This window comes from Lipotes vexillifer, unplaced genomic scaffold, assembly GCF_000442215.2.
Source record: "Lipotes vexillifer unplaced genomic scaffold, Lipotes_vexillifer_v1.1 scaffold837, whole genome shotgun sequence".
NCBI lineage: Eukaryota > Metazoa > Chordata > Mammalia > Artiodactyla > Lipotidae > Lipotes > Lipotes vexillifer.
Window position 1 is genome coordinate 1185228 of NW_006775771.1, and position 22869 is coordinate 1208096.

Below are 22869 nucleotides of genomic sequence, written 5' to 3' on the forward strand. Positions count from 1 at the left end.
ATATGGAAAATTAATTTACATCAAAAGAACAAAGAATATACAATGGAGAAAGGACAGTGCCTTCAATAAAAGGTGTTGGGAGAACTGGACAGCCAGATGCAAAAGAATAAAACTAGACCACTATATTACTTACCTTACACCAGACACAAAAATCAACTCAAAATGGATTAAAGACTTGAATGTAAGACCTGAAACCATAAAAATCCTAGACAAAAACATAGGCAGTACACTCATTCACACTGGTCTTAGAAATATCTTTCTGGATATATCTCCCCAGGCAAGGGTAAGAAAAGCAAAAATAAATAAATGAGAGTGTATCGAACTAAAAAGCTTCTGCACAGTAAAGGAAACTATCAACAAAATGAAACGATTACTTACCAAATGGAAGAAGATATTTGCAAGTCATTATATCTGATAAGGGGTTAATATCCAAAATACATAAAGAACTCATACAATTCAACAACAAAAAAACAAACAACTCTATTAAAAAATGGGCAGAGGATCTGAATAGACATTTTTCCAAAAAAGACATACAGATGGGGCTTCCTTGGTGGCACAGTGGTTTAGAATCCGCCTGCCAATGCAGGAGACACGGGTTTGAGCCCTGGTCCAGGAAGATCCCACATGCCGCAGAGCAACTAAGCACGTGCGCTACAACTACGGAGCCTGCATGCTGCAACTACTGAAGCCCGTGTACCGAGAGCCTGTGCTGTGCAACAAGAGAAGCCATTGCAGTGGAAGCCTGTGCACCTCAACGAAGAGCAGCCTCCGCTCGATGCAACTAGAGAAAGCCTGCGTGCAGCAACGAAGACCCAATGCAGCCAAAAATAAATAAAATAAATTTATTAAAAAAAAAAAGACATACAGATGGCCATAGGCACATGAAAAGATTCTCAACATGCCTAATCATTAGGGAGATGCAAATCAAAACCACAATGGAATATAACCTCATGCCCATTAGAATGACTACTATTGAAAAGGCAAGAAAATAACAAATATTAGGATGTGGAGGGGAAAGGGAATCCTTATACAATGTCAGTGAAAATGTAAATTTGTGTAGCCACTATGGAAAACAGTATGGAGGTTCCTCAAAAAATTAAGACTAGAACTACCATATGATCCAGCAGTTACACTTCTGGGCATTTATCTGAAGAATACGAAAATACTAATCTGAAAAGATACATGCATCCCATGTTCATCACAGCATTATTTACAATAGCCAAGAAATGGAAACATCAATGGATTAATGGCTAAAGATGATGCTCTATACACACACACACATATATACATATATATACAATGGGATACAACTACTAAGCCATAAAAAAGAAGGAAATCTTGCCATTTGCAACAGCATGGTGGAACTTGAGGGTATTATGCTAAGCAAAATAAGTCAGATGGAGAAAGACAAATACTGTATGATTTCACTCATATGTAGAATATTTTTTTTAAAAAATAATAAACAAACAAACCAAACCAAATAAAAACAAACACATAGATAAAGAGAACAGAGTAGTGGTTACCAGAAGGGAAGGGAGATGGGGGAGGGTGAAATGGATAAAGGGGGACACCTGATGGATACAAACTAAACTTTTGGTGGTGAGCACACTAGTGTAGTATATACACAAGTAAAAATATAATGTTGTACACATGAAACATATAATGTTATAAACCAATCGTACCTCAATAAATAAAATAATAATAAACCACAAGGAGGTATCACTTCAAACCTGTTTGAATGGTGTCATCAAAAAAATAAGAAATATTAAGTGTTAGCAAGGATGTGGAGAAAAGGGAAGCCTTGTGCCCTGTGCATGGGAATGTAATTTAGTACAACCACCATGAAAAACTGTATAGAGTTTCCTCAAAAAATTAAAAATAGAACTACCATATGATCCAGCAACTCCACTTCTAGGCATATGTCCAAAGAAAAAGGAAACAGGATCTCAAAGAGATAACTGCACCCCCATGTTCACTGTAGCATTACTCACAATAGCCAAGACATAGAAACAACCTAAGTGTCCATCAATGGATGAATGGATACTGATGTGCTACATGTGTATATTTATATATATTTGTAAACACACATATACACACACACACAACAAAATATTATTCACCCATGAGAAAGAAAATCCTGCCTTTTGAGACAATGGGATGGATCTGAGGGTATTATGTTAAGTGAAATGTCACATAGAGAAAGACAAATACTATATTATGATATCGCTTATATGTGGAATCTAAAAAAGCTGAACTCCTAGAAACAGAGGGTAGAATGGTGGTTGCCAATTCTGGGAGGGTCAGGGAAATGGGTAGATGTTAGTCAAAGGGTACAAACTTCCAGGTATAAGATGAATAAATTCCAGGGATTTAGTATACAGCATGGTGATTACAGTTAATAATACTGTGTTATATACTTGCAAGTTGCTAAGAGAGTAGATCTTAAAATGTTGTCAGCACAGACAAGGAATGGTAATTGTGTGACATGATGGAGGTGTTAGCTAACACTTCCATGGTAAACATATTGCAATATAAAAGGGTATCAAATCAACAAGTTGTATACCTTCAACTTATACACGGTTGTATGTCAACTACATCTCAAAGCTGGGTGGGGGGGAAAGTCAGCAAAATTTGCTTAAAATAAAGAAAACATTACAAAGTAAATTTACTTAATTGACATCCTAATGGACTTGCTGCTTTGTTGTCATAAGGCCTGGAGGAAAATGTCTTATAGCTGTTATGTTCCTAAAACTCAGTTAATAGTAGTATAAAAATACAACACAAATAGAACATAGATGTTATAAATTTAGAATAACTGAGTTTCCAAGCACTTACCATTCTCAGGCTGAGTTTTCTTAAGTGAATCGATGAGAGTACTGACTGCTTTTAAGACAAATATAATTTCTGTTACTTGTTGCCTAAAAAAAAGATGGGAAATTATTTCCATCAAGATTTTAAGATATTCCATGTGTGTTTTGTACTAAGTTATACAAACAGACATACTTTGGAAAACACTGAACACAAAACAATGCAAAGTTAGTATTAGTTTTAAATTCTTATAAAAGAAAATCATTTCATTAACATGTACTTCAGTGTGCAATTAAGATTTATAGTTATTCTAAGTTATCAACATTAAAACGGGGGAGGCAATCTACTCATGCAAATCTAAATTTATTAGTAAAAGGTATGTCATAGAACTACTTCAAATTACAACACTGTACAAGATGTGCTTTTAAAACTTCTACGGCAGTTTTTCTTTTTTTTTTTTTAACTTATTAGGACTAAAAGAGATTTGCCAAAGCTTAAAGGGAAATAAAGATCACTATTACCCCCTTCACATATTTTATCATGCTGTTAAAAGTATCTTTAAAATCACAATAGTACTTATTTAACTTTCTAAAACAACAAATAAGAAATATGCTCGAAATAAACCCCAAGGTGACACTGTTTGGAGACATTAGCAATGAAGAATAAACTTGGAGTAAAGGACCAACAAGAGTAGTTTGATTTCTTTCTTTCTCCTTGCAGAAATATATCTCTTCTGCTCTACAGTCCTCGCCGACACCCTACTCCTGGTATGAATCTGTGTTATCACTCAACAGATAAGATTTTCCTAATACAATGACAGGGTACTATTTCAAGCCTCTCTTTGTAAGTATACAAATATTTTACTGTGTTGCAGTGTAGCTTTTTAGAAAATAATGCAATAATACTGCATCACACATAGGATGATACAGTATAACAACTATAAATAAGTCTCAAAGCAATAAACACTTAAAACACAAAAAATGAAGGAAAGCTGCTTTGTGCAATCGAATAATATCTTATACCCCAATAAAAATATTCCAATCAAGGCAACTCCATTACTGCTTTTCCAAGTATGCTTCAGAGGTCAATTTTAATAAATCAATTTTCAATCATGACAATAACCAAATTATTAACATCTGTCTTTGGAATGTTTTTGTATAAAATCCACTAGAAGGTATAATTTATGTTCTAGAAATTCAAAATACAGTGGATGCTAAAAGTAGAAATACAAATGGCAAATAAGTATTGGTAATTTAAAAAAGAAAAGAAAAATTAAATAAAAAGCAAACTACTATGTGGCTATTTCTTCATTCATCAAATTTTTAAAAAGATAAAATAAGTGATAAAGTAGCAAATAATTTTAAACTGCTAAAAATTGAGGGAAAAGACAGTCATATACTCCTGGGAGAACATAAACTGACAGAAGTCTCTAACAGGCAATTTGTAATATATATCAAAACCTTTTAAAATGTCTATATCTTTTGACAGGTCAATCCCAACTCTGGAGATTTATTCTAAGTAAATAAGAATGTAATCAAAGACTTAGGGTTACTGATTTACTGCCTTATGAGATGGGACCTGAAATGATTTTCCTAACTCTTTCCTGACTTTGATAACTTTGTCTTCCAATATTATTTTCTGTTTGCTTCATTTGCTTTGCCTTAACCTCTAACTTACACATTAAAAAATAGATTGGCTTCCCTGGTGGCACAGTGGTTGAGAGTCCGCCTGCTGATGCAGGGGACATGGGTTCGTGCCCCGGTCCGGGAAGATCCCACATGCCGCGGAGCAGCTGGGCCCGTGAGCCATGGCCGCTGAGCCTACGCATCCGGAGCCTGTACTCCGCAACAGGAGAGGCCACAACAGTGAGAGGCCCACGTACCGCAAAAAAAAAAAAAAAAGATTGGCAACATAACTGCAATTTATGATTGTATTTTTTAATGAATTCTGATATATACCCCAACTTTGATTAGCCTTGGCTTAGCAGAAAGACCTAGATCCCCTTCAACTGGCATGGCATGACTACATGAGAAGCAAATCAGTTTAGGTACAAGGGCTTAATTAAGCAAATTAGATGAAAAGAAGATCTAAGATATGGCTAGATGACTTACAGAGAAACCTAGAAATGACTGTAAAACTAGGAAGTTCATAAAGTATGATTTATCTATTATTTTCTCTCTAGAGAGAGTCACGATCACGTGTTCATACAGACCCACAAGTTCTTACCCAGAAATCCTTGAGAAGATATATTTTAGAATTCAATTTTTTTCGAATTAAAATAAGTAATTTGGTATATATACCATATATTACTTAGACTCCATGAGCAGTATGAAAAAGCACCCCATAATAAAACACAGTAATATATCTGCAGCAAAACTTATGAATATTTACACTGTATGGGATAAATAAAACTATAAACAGCCTCAGGTTAAGTTCAGATCACTTATGAAAACACTTGATTTCCAGAGATTTTTAAAAGTATTAATAACTATGACAGTGTATTTCCTTCTTTAATTAAAAAAATACATATATACATATACCTTGGAAGAGGGCATTTACCACTTAATCTTTCATCCTCTATATAACGATGTAGTACATCTTGAGACCTCTTTAGAAGCACGGAGAGTGCCATCCGTGAGATGTAGCCTTCTTGAGGTGTTGTGACTTTATTACTGAAGGAAAACTGGAGCAGTGTTTCAAAACACATTTTAGAAAATTCTTCTCTCAAACGAATATCAATCTCTGCTTCTGTAGAATTAGCAATGTTTGATGGTTAATACAAGGTTAAATAAATACACCTTAATGACACAATTCTTAGCAAACTAGGAATAGAAGGAAATTCCTTAACTGATAAAGAGCATCTATGAAAAACTTATACCATACACACACACACACACACACACACAAACAGTTTTCCTCCTTGCAAGGTCAAGAAACAAGGCAAGACTACCCACTCTCATCACTTCAACATCTTTCTTGTCTTGCTCTTTTTATACACTTCTACAGCACTAGAGTACCTCTCAATAATCTTCCACATGGTCAAACTTGGAATAATCCGTTTGTTTGTCTGTTTCTTTCTTTCTTTTTTTCTCTTGGCAACATCTTCCCTGGACCCTGACCTCTGCTCCAGTCTGGACTAGTTGCTCTCTGGACATACTGTCCAGTTATATCCTGGAACTAGTCTTTGGCCTCACCCTATGAGTTGTTTTTTTCCTCTCTTGTGTTATATCTTACTTTCTAGACCTCATACTTTCCCTTTTCTTGATTTACTCCTTTGTTTTCACAGGGCATGTTCTGTAGTACCCGAGAAAGTGAATGGGAAGTAAAAATTTTGAGACCTTACATTTCTGAAAATGTCATTTTACTGTAGTACTCAAAGTGTGGTTCCTAGCAGCATCAGCACCACCAGAGAACTTGTTAGAAGTGCAAATTCTCATGCCTCACCCCAGACCTACTGAATCAGAAACTCTGGGGTTACAGCCCAGCAATGACTTCACTCCAGGTGAGGATAATGCACACTGACATTTGAGAATTACCATTCTACACTCCTCACTTGGCCAACAGTGGGCCTAGGTATAAAACTCCATGTTAAAAATCTTTTCCGTTTATGACTATGAAACCATAACCTCAATGTCTCTGAGCATCCAGTGTTGCTGAGAATTGCAATGTCCTTTTGATACAACTCTTTTGTGTTGGAACTTTTTCTTTTCTTTTTTGAAATCTTTTAGCATCTTCTCTTTATTTCTATTATTCTGGTATTTCATTATGACATGTCTTATTGTGAGTCTTTTTTCTTTCACCATTCTGGGTACTGAGAGACTGCTTTTAATCTGCAGATTTATATCTTCAGTTTGTTTCTTTGATAATTTCCTCTACTAGCTTTTCTCTATTATCTCTTTCTGGAAGACCTATTGTCAGATGTTAGATCCCTCGGATCCATTTTCTTTCTTTCTTCTCATACTGTTCACTTGTTTGTCTTTGCTCTACTTCTGGGTTATATTTCCTTAATGTTTTCTTCCAACCCTCCATTGAACATATTTCAGCTATCATATTTTTAGCTTCTTTGAGCTCTTTCGTGTTCTGATTGTTCCATTTTAATATCATTCTTCTTGTTTCATGAATGTAAAATCTTTTGTCTCCTTAAGCATCCTAATTATATATTTGTTAAAATAAATGTTTTCTATGGCTCTGCATTTTATCTCTTTCCTACCAGCTTCTTTCACCCTCTCTTCATTTGTTTTGGTCTTTCTCTTTTGTGTTGGAAGATGTCCTCAAACGCCTGTGAGCTGTGGCTGTCAAATCATACTTAAGAGCAGGGGACCAAAAATAATCACTGGAACCTCTGTGTTATAGCTTGGTCTTGTTTATTAGCAGGAAAGACTTTGTATATATATGTTTAAAGAAAAGTCCAAGTTAAAGCTGAGAAATTTGTGTCCAATGGTCAAGTCACTGGAAGAACATACAGGTACCTTCTTTATCTTGGTAACTTTAATATTATAAATGGCAAGAGGTATCATCAGAAAACTGCTAGAAAAAGTATACATGGTAACTTGGTAATCCTTATTTAGCTTAGAATATTTACATATAATTATAAGCATGGTTCTTAAAATGTATTTTATAAAAATTTATCTATAATTTTTAAATATTCTTAATAAAAAGTTGACTAAATTAAGATAAATGGACTTCAAAATTTTTTCTCTGAGGTTCTAATGTTTTCAAACCTGTACTTTACCAAATTAATTTTAAAAATTGTCTGGGCTAGGAAAAAGAACGAGTTTGTGAAGTAAGCAGTATCTAGTGGTCAAACTGTACACAGAAATGCTCTTTAAAGTGTTTACCACAGTTTGGTAGAATTTAGTCACAGCTCTAGTAAATTCTGGGGACTAAGGATATGCATGGCACAAATTTAGAACTTTTTAATTATCTCACCAAAAAAATCACATTATGGTGCCATGATTACATTTAACACTTGAGCATAGGTTTAAAAAAAGAAATAATAGCAAAAAGCAACTTACATCTCATCTCTCAATATGGTACATCAAAAGAAGCATGTGGTTCTTTTTAAGGATGAACTTTGGTCTCCAGCCTTAAGACTGGGGGCAATTTTTTTCAACCTTTCTAAACCCATTTCCCCTCTGTAATACAGTAGAACCTATCCTCACAGAAATGTTGTGAGGAATGAGATTAATATTCTAGCATAATACCCTGCACATTGTGGTCATTCACTAAATCTTAGTTTTAACAAATGTTAAGGATTTTTTTTTTTTAATGAACTAGCTCTGCAATTTATAGTCCTGAGAGGTTGGTATTAATATCTTTATTTTACAGATGACAAAACTGACACTTAGGGGGCTTCCCTGGTGGCGCAGTGATTGAGAGTCCGCCTGCCGATGCAGGGAACACGGGTTCGTGCCCCGGTCCGGGAAGATCCCACATGCCACGGAGCGGCTGGGCCCGTGAGCCATGGCCGCTGAGCCTGCGCGTCCGGAGCCTGTGCTCCGCAACGGGAGAGGCCACAGCAGTGAAAGGCCCGCGTACCACAAAAAAAAAAAACCAAAAAACACTGACACTTAACCAACTACTAAGTGGCAGAATACACATTCATTACCTCCCAATAATCCATGACTTCACAAAACTGGTGATTTATGTCAGCCTGCAATGATTTAGGTGGATTCCATAAGTCTTTGCAATTTAATTCATCACAGAATATTTACCACGTTTTCCCCTCATAAAGCTTAATATTCTATATCACATTCTTAACCATTCTCCTGTTTACATTTACCACAATTGTAGGAGTAAACATTTCTAGTAGAAGTCAGCTTCTTCAAAAGTGCTTCAATACTTATTAACATTAAAAAAAAAAAATATTGAAATAACATACCTGTAAATGAAGATGACTGAGAATGTATTGATCCCTTATTAAGCATAGTCATTATCTGACCAACAAATTCCTTAGGAATAAAATTGGCATAAGGTAGTATCTCAGTGCTGATAAGCTGAACTACCTAAAAACAAAAGATGCAAATTCAAAGGTATTTTTTTTTCTTGGAAGAGACTAACTCAAATGACAATTTCTAAGGTAAAATTTAAATTTTATTTTAAAAGAAAATCAGTTAAAGAATCTTTCTTAATAGAAATATACAACCATTTTAATGTTAATATGCAGGATAATTAGTCTGTTTCCCTCATCTGTCTTAGTAAGTAACTTTATTACAAAATAGTCAATACTATAAACTGTTTACTACACAAAAACTTCAATAAATTTTGATCTGCAACATGATAAATTCAAAGAGCGCTCTGGAGAAAAAAATCAGCATATGAAATGTATCCATGTTAGAATAAAGTATCTAAAACAGGATTAAGAACATGATTTAAATCTCCTTTTAGAACCATAAAAATGAGCCATTAAGAAGTTATATTCATTTTTGTTAAATAATTTATTTCTAATATACAATATGTTATTTTGCCTTTTGAAGAGAAAGAAGAAAAGTTTGAAGAAGAGTTTTCAAGAGTTAATATAGCAATGGGACAAAAGGCAATATTTTGCATCTATATATCGATATGATGCCTATGCTTTCTATGTAATTTATTTGATTTGCTTTACTTAAAAGTTCCCTTATCCCACTTAAAGGGAAAAAATAACGCCCCCCCAACAAAAAAATCCATAACCAAAAACTACTTCTTTAAATTCCAGTTATAATCAGCAAAATATATTCTTTAAAAAAACATTCATTATTTGCTTCTACATCTGTTTAAAACAGAAAAATCTGAGCAACATATTGATTAATTTAAATACAAATATCTGATTTGTCAAACTATAAAGTACACTCTCAAATACATGCTCACTGACTGATGGATTTATTTTACTAAATCAACTGCTTTTTAAAATTATTAAATGGACACAACTAAGTATCTGGACAACACGCACACAGCACAAAGCTAATAAATATAAGAAATTAATTTTTTAAATGTCACTGCTTTAAAAATTAAACTTTAACCTTTGTGTTTTAATGTTTTTAGGTTCAAGCTCAACCTATCACTTTACTTTTATTTTTTTTTTTAGCAATTTTACAGTTTCAACATTTCTACTATTTGGTTTTCATAAATGGCCACAGGAAAATGTTTTAAATATCTTTCTCACCTCAACATCAATACTTTCATTTCTTTGAAATTCTTGAATAGAGAGGTTATCTGGAGGTATGCTAAAAAATAAATAAATAAAAGACTTGATTTTTAAAGGTAAAATATTTCCTTAAAACACAAACAGAAAATAAACAGAATTCGAGTATCAAAAAAATATATTTTCTCACCCAAGTTGGAACATTATCAATTATTTAAAAGAATAGTATTTTAAATTTATTAGTATAAATGACTAAGCTAATTACAAACATGAAATTCTAGCTACAAAAATAATTAGTCCAATCTTGAACTAAATAAAACCTGTAGAAAAAAACTTCTTTTAATACTATGAATGAAAAACGAAGGAAAGTAAAGATACTATCATCTGGAGTTACAGCAAAAATTACCACTGTGACAAAAACTGAATTCACTTACATTGCCAGTAATTTCAGAAAAAGTTAAAAGAGCCTTGGTCAAGATGCTGAATTATTCACTCAGCAACAGCCCACTGAGCATTAATTTGTAATAAATACAATATACTAATACTAAATATCTTTACAGTAGAAGATAGAGAACATCTGGAAAGAAGTGGACTGATTCAGACTTTCTAAAACAGAACAGTGTTCCAACAAGATCAGAATAAATCAACAGTTCCGAGGGAACCAAAGCTAATTCTAGACCCTGTGGCTCTGAATAAGAATGAGCAGTATAGTTCTATTAAACTTATGAAACAATGAAATATTAAGCACTTAAAAACAGCTGAGAATAGGATGGTAATGATTATAACAATAATTGTGACAGCAAAAATTAGAGAGCCAGCCACTGTATTAAGAGCTTTATTTACATCATCTCCTATGTTCCACAGTAACCACATGTATTATCATGTAATTGACAGAAGAGGAAACTGAAGGTTCGAATGGCTAGTAATATGACCAAGAACACATCGTAAATAAATGACAAGGCCACAATTTGAACCTAGATTTATATGATATTTGAGCCTAAGTTCTTCTCTTTTATAAAAGTTATAAATGTAAAAATAGTATTATCATATTTAGATTAAGAGGTACAGTATAGAGTTTTGTATCTAGAGCTATTTTTGCTCTATTTGGTATAATTTGGTTTATCTAACCACAGGTATTAAAATACACACACACACAAAGACAAATACCAATTGGCTAACTATTGTACTAATAAAAAGCTTATCAGGAACACACAGTATTAATATTATTGGGATCACATATCAGAAACACTGAACCTTATTTTTTTTTGAGACTTCCAATTTTTTAAATAGATTTCATTTATTTATTTGTTCATTTTTGGCTCCACTGGGTCTTTGTTGCTGCACACAGGCTTTCTCTAGTTGTGGCGGGGGGGGGGGGGCTGATTTCATTTATTTATTTGTTCATTTTTGGCTCCACTGGGTCTTTGTTGCTGCACACAGGCTTTCTCTAGTTGTGGCGGGGGGGGGGCTACTCTTCATTGCAGTGAGAGAGCTTCTCATTTCAGTGGCTTCTCTTGCTGCGGAGCACAGGCTCTAGGTACACGAGCTTCAGTAGTTGTGGCTCACGGGCTCTAGAGCGCAGGCTCAGTAGCTGTGGTGCACAGGCTTAGTTGCTCCGCAGCCGGTGGAATCTTCCTGGACCAGGGCTCAAACCCATGTTCCCTGCATGGGCAGGCGGATTCTTAACCACTGCGCCACCAGGGAAGCCCCTGAACTGTAGTTTTAAAATATCTTATAATGAGGGAAGAGAGCAGCATACAAAGCCGAAAGGTTCACTCCTCCTAATCCTAATGATCAATAAAATCAGGAATTTATTCAATTGTGCAAAGGTTGAATATTCTCATCTCAGAACTCATACTAATGTTTATTTATTTTAATTTATAGTTAGTATCCTTTCTAGATACTGTGAGCATATCAAAAAACATTGGTCAAGCTTTTAAAAACACAGATGATTAACAGAATTTACCTATAAATTATAAAGGGAGATAGTCAATATTGCAGGTACAAATGGGCCATATAAGATACGTATAGTCTCTAAGCTTGAGGAGTACAGTAGTTAGTAATTAAAAAAAATTTTTTTTCATGAATCTTTATTTGAAAGAAAAGAGGCTTCAAACTGATCAAGTATTATGTGTATTTTTCAACAGTTCTCTCTGAATGGTACATTAAAATTATTTTTTGAGATATAATTCATACACCATAAAATTCACCCTTTTAAATTGCATAATTCAGCTTTTTAGTATATTCACAAAGTTGTGCAATGGTCACCTCTTTTACTTCTAGAACATTTTCATCACCTCCAAAAGAAACTGTATCCATTAGTAGTCACTCCCCATTCTACCCTCCTCCCAACTCTGATAACCATTAATCTATTTTCTATCTCTAATGATTTGCCTATTCTGGATATATCACATAAGTGAGATCATATAATATATGGTCTTTTGTGTCTGGGTTCTTTCACTTAGCACAATGATTTCAAGATTCATCTATGTTGTAACATGCATCAGTATTTCATTCCTTTTTATGGCTGAATATTCCACTGTATGGATGTACATATCACATTTAATTTATCCATTCATCAGTTGAACATTTGGATTGTTTTCATTTTTTGGCTGTTATAACGCTGCTATAAACATTAGTGTACAAGTTTTTGTGTGAACACGTTTCATTTCAATTCTTTTGGATAGTACTTAGTGATTTTTAACTGAAGGTCAACAGACTATTAATCGTATGAATTCCCACTAGCCCATGTGTCTTCTAGAGGACAAACACCATGTTTTGGTACTCAAAGGGTGGCTGAATGAATTCCTAACAGACTTAAAGTGTCCACCAGGTTACAGTCCTTATGTTTCTCATTTTTAATTGTTTTTCTTTCACTCATTTAAACAATTCATTCACTTATGATAGTCCTCAGTGATGTCCAAAGCCTATTGTTTCTTCTAGTTGATTTTGGTTTTATTTGTTTTCTTTGTTACTGTACTGTTGCTGTTACTGTATGAAAGCAGCTTGCAGACCATAAACAGTTGGGAAACATCACAGAGAAAGGTATGGTTATTCACACAGTCTTTGAGTATCAGTAATTAGGTTAAAAAAACTTATAAATGTTCCAATATAAAAGATACTCAAATATTCATATTATCTAAAAACCTAAGTCATGCTATTCCAAACACTCTTCCTACTGTTCAAATACTACTACTGATAGATTTCAATTATAGAACATTGTGTATATGTGCCATAAAATAAAATTTAAAATCTAACAGCTTGTGATTTTCCAAAGTAATCAATTATTTGGAAAACAAAGACAAAGGCAAAATCTTCTCATGAAACTGTGAAAATGTGCATGGTTTTTAAGTTCTCTTAGTGAGCACTGCATTTTTATCATCAACTAACTAATAAAAGCTTTCACTTTGAGCCTTAAGGTATTTTTGGACTATGAAATAAAAACTAAATTGGCTTTATCAATGTAAACTATTCAATTAAAAACACTGATTAAAACATTAAGTCAGGGCTTCCCTGGTGGCGCAGTGGTTGAGAGTCCGCCTGCCGATGCAGGGGACACGGGTTCGTGCCCCGGTCCAGGAAGATTCCACATGCCGCGGAGCGGCTAGGCCCGTGAGCCATGGCCACTGAGCCTGCGCATCCAGAGCCTGTGCTCCGCAACGGGAGAGGCCCGCGTACCGCAAAAAACAAAACAAAACAAAAAAACATTAAGTCAAAATACATAAAATAATTGTTGACTTTTACAACTAGTCAAATCAGTTAATTTAGTCTTACAATTAAGGACAATGATGCCAACTGAGAGGAAATGACCAGTTCAAGGTGAACAGAAAGTAGGTGGCAGTGTCAAGAGTAAGCCACAGGTCTCCTGACTCTCAATACAGGGTATCTTTCTATTACTTCATGTAGTAGAAGGCTTAAATTTGTAACTAGAATAACCACAACTTAGAACACTGATTCTGTGTTACTTAGTACCAGAATTTCGTACCTTTATTTTTTTTCTAGCCGTTAAAAAACCCCCCCAAATTTAGGGGTAAATTTCCTAGTCCCAGTTATTTAGAGTTTTGGTCTTTAAGTTTTTAGTTTAAAATATAGCTGTTTCACGGTAAAGGATATGGATAATGTCAGTTTCTCTTAAGTGAAAGAAATAATGATTATGAGAATAATAGTAGGAGCAAGCATTTTAATAGAAGCACTTACATTCCAGGAATTATTCTAAGCATTCATTTAAATGATTTAATCCTCACAATAACCCTACGAGTTAGGTAGCATTACTATTCCAATTTAGCAGATGAGGAAAATGAGTCACTGAAAGATAAATAACTTGTACAAAATATCACAGTTACAAAGTTGTACAGTTGGGATTTGAATCCAGGTAATCTGGCTCCTGAGTCAATGAATGCTCTTATCCTCTATGTTAACTGTTTCTTAAACTGTGTGATTTTTCAACATACTCAATATACTCAAATCTTTAATGTAAGTAGGGCCTCCAACAGGCAAAATACTGTAATGAAATTATACTACAACTGCATGAATATAAAAATTACATAAAATGTTAATTACCTATTATTAGGCCTTTGTTTCTCTACCTACTTTCCTGTACACAAAGAAGTACTTAAGAAACTGAATTTAATAAAATAAGAACAAAGCTTGGAAAATGAAGAATGTTCAATAAGAAACTTAAGAATAAGAAAGATGGTGGAAAGACTCAGTCATAGGAAAAGAAATTCTTAAAGAAGTTTTACTCATTTCAAAAAACCTGATCTAAGCTCATTCAACTTATTAATAGGGCAACATGCATATACAGACAGATAATTGAGAAAGAAAAAAGGGAAAATTTTAAATTTCTAAATCTGTTTGCTTCATACAAATTAACGTAGTGACTTAGGCAACAGAGTCCACAAAGGAACTCAAATACCCAGGGTTATTTTAAAAATGAAAACAGAATTTGCTTAGATATGCTTTGTGAGTCACTATGATTTTCCTGCATGTATTCAATACAAAGAATATGCTTGCATTGGTATTAATAAGATTTCTAGAGTTGAGAAATATATAAGAAAGCAAAACAAAGTCTGACCAGTTATGGAAACAGAAATTACGATCACATGTCATTACTTCCAATTCTGAAATATCAGATAAGCCTTTATAGAGAAAATTGTAAGTTAACCTTCTGCACTCTACAACTTTTCTTTACTTAATAACTAAACCACATTAGAAAGATAGAAACTCTTCAGTTAAATCATTCTGTGTAGACTCATCTAATCATTATCAATATGCCAATGTAGGTTTTTCTTCAAGTATATGAAATTTATAATTTAAATGGTTTCAAACTAACAATTTTTAATGATTAAATAGCAGTGCATGACACATTCATCATTCTATAGTTTTAAAAAATGATTAATGGGGCTTCCCTGGTGGCACAGAGGTTGAGAGTTTGCCTGCCGATGCAGGGGACACGGGTTCGTGCCCCGGTCCGGGAAGATCCCACATGCCGTGGAGCAGCTGGGCCTGTGAGCCACGGCCTCTGAGCCTGCGCATCTGGAGCCTGTGCTCAGCAACGGGAAAGGCCACAACAGTGAGAGGCCCGCGTACCGCAAAAAAAAAGAACAAAAAAAAACAGCTTCCTATCTGCTTTCTGGAATAAAAGGAGGGAGATCCGACTCCTTAACAAAGATAGTCTTGGTTATAAAAGATAAACATAGTGATGAGGAGAGCTGGAGTCTCACCCTACCAAATATTAAAATACAATGAAGAGCTCAATTAATTCAAACAGTGTGATAACAGAGAAGGAACAAACCACAGAATGGAATGGAATACATAGTCCTGAAAGTGACTCTAGACTATTTAAAAATGAGAAACATTACTTAGTGAATGGACAAAGGAAAACCAGAAGGCAAATTAAACAGAAAAATCCATTTACAGCCTCACTTTGCCCCAAAATACATTACAACTGGGTTAGGGAATTAAATAAAATAAGGCAACTATAACAACTACCAGAAAATGCATCAATAAATATGTTTACTAAATGAAGAAAGATGTTCTAGGCCTAAAAGTAACAGAAGAGGGAGAGCTTTCATTGCATAAAAATAAAAAATGCACAGTCAACAAATCATAACCATAATTAAAGGCAAAGAGCATATGGGGAAAATATTTGCCCAAAATATAATACCAAATATTTTAAATGAAATCAATGAAAAAAACCTTTAAATCCTATTACATTGTTAAGCAAAGATATAAACCAGTAACTCACAAAATGTCTTTTAAAACATGTGAACTAAGGCTTGCGATTACTTAAATAAAAAGTGGAGTTTAAAACAGTGAGATAAGCATGAATTCCAGGGGTAATTTCTAAACAGAAAGATTTTGAGCTGCAAAGAGCTCTTATTTCTAAAAGCTAATATTTAAAAAAAAAAAAAAAAAAAAAAAAAAAAAAAAAAAAAAAAAAAAGATTAATGGATAAAAAAAAATAGAAAAACTTTTGTTGTCATAGAATTTCACCACTATAGCACAAAGGAAAATTAGATTGTAGGAGTACTGAAGACTACCTACCTATCACAGCTATTACTGGTTAAGTCCATCTTTAGTAAAATGGCACATTTGAGATTAGTGCTACCAAACAGAACTTCCTGTGATGATGGGAATGTTCAATGATCTGCAGTACTCACTACAGCAACCACTAGCCACACATGGCAATGTTGAAACGTGGCTAGTGAGAATGAAGAACTGAGTTATTAATGTGTCTTAGTTAATTAAAAATTTAAGTTAATTGTAGCTAGTGACTGCTGTATTAGATAGTACAGCTCTAGAGAGACTGCAGCAGACTCCTCATTCAAAAAATTCCATATTCTAATTATCCTATTCTCATTCAGTGAGGGGTCAAAATAGCATCCTGAAGATATACCCCCAGTTGGAATGTATACAATGAAAATTCCATTCTTCTTTGCAAAACTTAAACATCTTAAAGAGCTGTTCGTTATTACCAATGATCTTATTTATTCTTAAAAAAACTCATTTTCTGAAGTTGTTTTTCTCTTGTAATGCTAAATGGGCATCAGATTTTTAAAATGGATCTTCTTAACTTCATCGAATTAAAACCGTGACTCCTTAATTATGATGCATTCATGTGACCTTATATATAGACCCCTGTCTTACAATCAAAACACTGTAAAGAGCAAAAATCTCCCCCGCTCACAGATAATGCACCCAGTGGATAAATGCCTAATCCACTTCTTCTTTGTATACAATCTAGCAATCTTAAGAGTCAATTACTTTGTTAATGAATAATGAGAAATACTGTTTTTAGAGCAATTACAGGTATAATGTGTTACTTCTTGAAAGACTGTCTTAACTGTAAAAATGAATAAGCTGACCTTTTAGTAAAGAGAAAGTCTTCAAAAGTGTTGGCTAGTTCTGGCCACATACTGTCAAATTTTCCAGAAGAAGCATGCTGCCGGGCAACAGGTAGCCCAATAGAAAGAACTTTGAGGAGAGAAGATACTGCTAGTTTCCATGTGCTTTCAGAAGGGCAGGCATACTTCAAACTGAGAGGAACCCTAAGAGTCTGTGAAAATAAAGACAGTTTAAGATAAGTACTAATTAAAACAAACACACACAGCTTTAATTACTTTAAAAAAAACTATAGCTGAGAGCAAAAAATAATAACATAGGTATTTTCATTTTAAATAGGATGTTATTTTCTAGAAAGACCAATTCTCAGACATGGTCCTCAAATCATACTGCCTAGAAAGATATACTTTTCTTTTTTTGGCCACTCCCCGAGGCATATGGGATCTTAGCTCCCCGACCAGGGATAGAACCCGCACCCTCAGCACTGAAAGCACAGAGTCCTAACCACTGGACCACCAGGGAATTCCCTAGAAAGATATACTTTTAAGTCCTATGTCCATTTTATAAACAATGACCCTGAATAAGGACTGAATAATAACCTTTTTGAACCTCGGTTTCGCATCATAAAAAATAGAGATGTTTTCTGAAAAGTTAAGAGTAAGAAACTTACAATTTTGCAGCTTCTCCAACTTGATGTTTTAAAATTAGAGCATTCTGCCATAGTTCTCCTGGCAGAAAATAATTTGACTGATGGGGTTTCTCCCATGCAACAGAGATCAATACTACTTATATTTTTTCACCAATGGTTAGGTAAACATGGCCTAGAGTATCATTACTTCGAAGTCTTATATTTTATCTTTAGAATTCTTTGAATTTTATACTCTACACTAACATTTTAATGTATTTTTTCCTTTTCCAAATATTTGAGAAAAGTTGATAATTCAAGAACTTGGTTTATTTTATCATTAACCCTTGAGAACACAGCACAGCATCTGAACTATGTCTAGTGACTAAAATATTGAGACTTACTTTTTAATTGGTCAACTTCTGAGACAGGTTGCTGTTAATCATTAAAGAACTAATTCAGTGGTTCAGAATGAATTTCTCTGGTCATAGTACTATCCAACAACTAGAAGACTAGACTGACCAAACTATCACAGTGAGTTATCCCAGAGCACCATCAATAAATAGTTTCAGCATACCGTTTGATAATGTGCATTAGACTGAAAATTCAGCTTTTATATAAAAATTCTAGTCTGAGAAAGATAAAGAGTAGATGAGATACATTTTCATATTTTAATGTTATGAAGTGAACATAAAACCTGATCTCATCATCCTCCACACAAATGATTACTGAATACTCACACAGTGAACATGTGAACCATTACATATTAGCATGAAACGGGTCTCCACTAACAGATAATTAGCCTACCCAGAATCTATTTATCTCTTTCCCCTCCCCACATCCAGTTGGAAATTAGGGTAAAGAGATGATTAGTTTATTAAGCCAATCAATCTACTCCATTTCTCTGGCCATAATCACTGATTCAAGACTGGGCATGGGACTAAAGATGATTCACTTAATTTCAGTAACTTAAGAAGAATCTGATAAACACACACACACACACCTGCTACTGACATATAATCCCTTTATTAGCCTACAACTATGAGAAGAAACATAGTTAGGATGCAGTCAACCCCTTGGAAAGCAGAACAGGGAAAAAAATTCTGGTTTTTGCTGATAGTACTGAACCACTGGATCAACCAATCCTAAAGCCCTCCATCTCTGAATTTTCCAACTAGGCCTGTCCCTTTATTGTTAAAGCTAGTCAGAGCCTGAATTTGTGTCATATGCAAACAAAAGAATACTAAATTATACACTGGCCACTCTGAATTAACATGTTATAATTCAAGATAAGATAAATGAAAAGTATGGTTTACTACTAGATTAGTATTTTACCAATGTCAAGGGAATATTAAGCACAGCAAATATATTTGATTTATACATTTATTTTTAAAAATATTTAAGCAACTAACACAGAGATTGGCACATAGTATATACTCAATAAATGTATATGGAACTGGAAAATTCAGTTCTTGCTGTCACGAAGCTCACAGTTTCTGAGGAAAGAAGAGCCTTGCCCAATTAACCACAATGCAATGTAGTAAGTGGCATCAGTGAAGTGTTCTGGCGTACAGAAAACTGATTATTTAATTCCTTAAAAAATACAAACTGATTCATGTCACTCCTCCATGTTCAAAGCTTCAATGGTTAAAGAATAAAATCTGATGCCGTATGATGGCTTGTAATACCCATAGCCACTTTTTCAGACCTATTCCAGGCCCTGCCACCTCCCTAAGTGGGATTTCTCAACACTGCTTTAAAAATATACCATGATCTTTTATATTGCTTAATTGATCTTTATCTCCTTCGCCCTTTTTGCTGGTACTCCTTACTTCTGTTCATCCTTGCCAAGATCCCCTAGGCAGTTATTTCCTTGTCTATTGAAGGAAGGGGGAACCTAACTTTTTATTCAACACTGACTACTTGGCAAGTATCATTAAATGCCATATCTCAATTGAATCTCTTAATGGTTAAGACATGAAATTTGTATTGGTATTACCCTTCTTTTACAGATGAGAAACACTCTCAGGCTCATCTGCCCCAAAACCATAGAGCATCCTGTCCTAAGAAACAGGATGCTTATTGTCTTATGTGGCAAAATTTAAGAATCATAAAAAATCTAATGCACTCTTACTTTAAAATATTTTTCATTAAAAAAACCTTCTCGTTTTAAAAAAACGGCTTCCTGGGCTTCCCTGGTGGTGCAGTGGTTGAGAATCCGCTTGCCAATGCAGGGGACACGGGTTTGAGCCCTGGTCTGGGAGGATCCCACATGCCGCGGAGCAACTGGGCCCGTGAGCCACAACTACTGAGCCTGCGCTCTGCAACAAGAGAGGCCGCGATAGTGAGAGGCCCGTGCACTGCGATGAAGAGTGGCCCCCGCTCGCCGCAACTAGAGAAAGCCCTCGCACAGAAACGAAGACCCAACACAGCCAAAAAAAAAAAAAACGGCTTCCTAAATAATATCCATGAATGTTGGAGAAGAGTAACTATAAATAATAACAAATTATATTTTCCATTTATCTCAATATATGATAATATATTATTACCTAAAGAGAAATTTCAATAATACTGACATTATTAAATTAAAGTATGGAAATTTAAAAAAATACCTTAATAATATTCTGGAGTACTTTCTCATTCACCACTGCTTTGTGACAGGCTGTTTTTTGGTATAAATCCACAACTACTTCTAAAGACCTTTCAGCAAATGGTACATAATTCAAGGCTACCCATTCCGCCTAGAAAGTAATATTTTCACAGAGTTAAAATAAAAATGAGATTAAATGAAATCATATTGTTTCCAAAGCAAAAGTTTCTTTGTCTTAAAGTTTAGGCCTTGGTTTTAGGCCAGGTTATATTACATGCAAAGTTTTCAAAGAGATATGTACTTCATGAAAGAATAATTTTCAGCCAGGCAAAAATTAAAACTATCAGGAAAAGTACATAGAGCATTCTACCAAAAACTGGGAAAGATGTACTTTATTTGTTGCCAATAGGTTAGGACAATTTTAGGAAAATTTAACTCACCGGTGCAAATAGTTGGATCTATTGTGATTCCATTGTGTTGCAAGACAAATAGAATGAGAAAAGTTAATACACATTAAAACTACGTTTAGGACCATGTAAAATTATAATTTTTATGTTGAGTGAACAAAATCAGCATGTGCATGCATTCAGGAATTTACTTTTCCCCTAAGCCAAAACAAAGTTAAAATTTGCCAATTATGGCTATAAAAATCTTTTATGTAAAATCCAACTAAATTTCACACCAGTAGTAGACGTATTTAGTACACACAGATTTCTTCATTTTGTTTTGCAGACATCTATTTTAGATAAGATTAGGCTTAGGGATTTAGAAGCCATTTTATAGTGGGATGAGGACACAAAGAAAGGAACTTCGAAGAAAGAGTAACATGAAAGGCCAAACTTTCTGGAGAACCACTTGGGAAAAGAAAGTAATAAACACACAAAAGGAACACAGAAAAGGTCTTCCAAATAGTGTTTCTTTTCAGCTTAAACTGTTAACATACATATGAAAGTTTATTTGTGAATGAAAATTTTCTGGGATAATCAAAGTCCATCTTAAGTGGAACTGACTATATTTATAAGCCATGAAATTTACAGAGTAAATATAATTTATAGCAAATTACCTGATTATATTTTGCATTTGCAATGTGTTTTGTTTCTAGCTGTCCATACTGTGGAGGTTTACAGGAAAATTCTACAAATGCCAATAACTGGCCAAATATAGCTGGATACATTATCTGCATGTTTTCCGGTCCTATACAGATGGCCTATAAAAACAATATATGAATAGTAGAATGAATAATCTGAACTCCATTAAGTTCTTTACTGTATATGCTTTTGTTTAACCAAAGAATCGAAAAGACTGTCCTATTTTATGTTAATTATTGTACAATTTTTTATAAGCCCTGAAGGACATTTAAGCTATTTTAAACTATTATTGAATAAAGTGTAGGCTAAATGTATTAATCAGCTAACAAACGTTTTTTAATTAAAAGTGTGGCTTATTACTTAGCAGACTAAACAAAGGGCAAGCACTTAAAGAGAAAACCCAGGCAGTTCTGAGGTTCCACAATCTGATCATTTGTTCAGACCATTTACAATGCTTCACTGACTAAGATGATATTGACTTCTACTTAAGTGATGGCATTAATTTATTGAAATGACAGCTGATTCCTGTATCATGCCTGGTCCACAGATTTTAACAAATAATCATGTTCATTACAGTCGGGAAAATAAGTTATGAATAAAAATTTGTTTCTAAAAGAAATTTATACAGTATATTAATTTTTACCAGGGCAGAGTATATTTAGTGTCTAATGTATCTAAATATATAGACTTGATTTAAAACAAAAAATTTTTAAAAATTTAATAGAAATTAAACTTAATGCTACAAATAATTTCATAAAACAAAGAATACATATTCTGACACTGCAGATTTTAATTACTTCAAATACATTGAAAGTACTTAAAAATAAATCTTATGCTTTTATTTTCTCTAGCGACAAATGTGTTTTCTCCTCCCATCCTTTCATATTTTCCTGTTTTAGTGTTTGTTTCTCTCTGTGGGAAAAATATTTAATGATATGTTATGGAGTATCTATTTGTGCTTTACAAAACAAAAAGCATGATCATTCTACACTTGAGGTACCCTCAAAATACAAAATCAAAATTCAAAGCATTTCAAAATTTTAAGGAATTTCTTTAAAAAGATGTGCACAACATTTATATTTTCATGCAATCATGGCTTTTTTAACCTGTCAGATAAAAGACTAGTTTTATTTTCCCTCAGAGAAGAGGTAGCCATTTAGCTTTAAATGGTGTTTTAGATAAAATTATCTTGAGGTACAAAGTAGATAAGCAAAGTGCTGCCCATTAGTACGTTAGATTATCCTATAATTACAATGTGAAAGTAGAACAAAGATATCTAACACCATCTTTCCCT

At 34.0% G+C, this 22869-nt stretch overlaps 1 protein-coding gene across 3 annotated transcripts in view; it reads right to left on the bottom strand.

Annotated features, from left to right (window-relative positions):
• MON2 (MON2 regulator of endosome-to-Golgi trafficking) overlaps positions 1-22869 on the bottom strand; it is a 124343-nt gene that overhangs the window by 12020 nt on the left and 89454 nt on the right. For 2 of the 3 annotated variants that reach the window (XM_007450187.1, XM_007450189.1), the window contains exons 27-33: positions 21551-21694; positions 20510-20638; positions 17296-17486; positions 9950-10010; positions 8690-8813; positions 5349-5556; positions 2836-2918 (exon numbers count right to left, since the gene is read on the bottom strand). In XM_007450187.1, coding sequence (XP_007450249.1) covers positions 2836-2918; positions 5349-5556; positions 8690-8813; positions 9950-10010; positions 17296-17486; positions 20510-20638; positions 21551-21694 — 940 coding nt within the window. Of the gene's footprint in view, positions 1-2835; positions 2919-5348; positions 5557-8689; positions 8814-9949; positions 10011-17295; positions 17487-20509; positions 20639-20927; positions 20946-21550; positions 21695-22869 lie in introns of all 3 variants that reach the window. The other variant, XM_007450188.1, reaches the window with a different exon arrangement.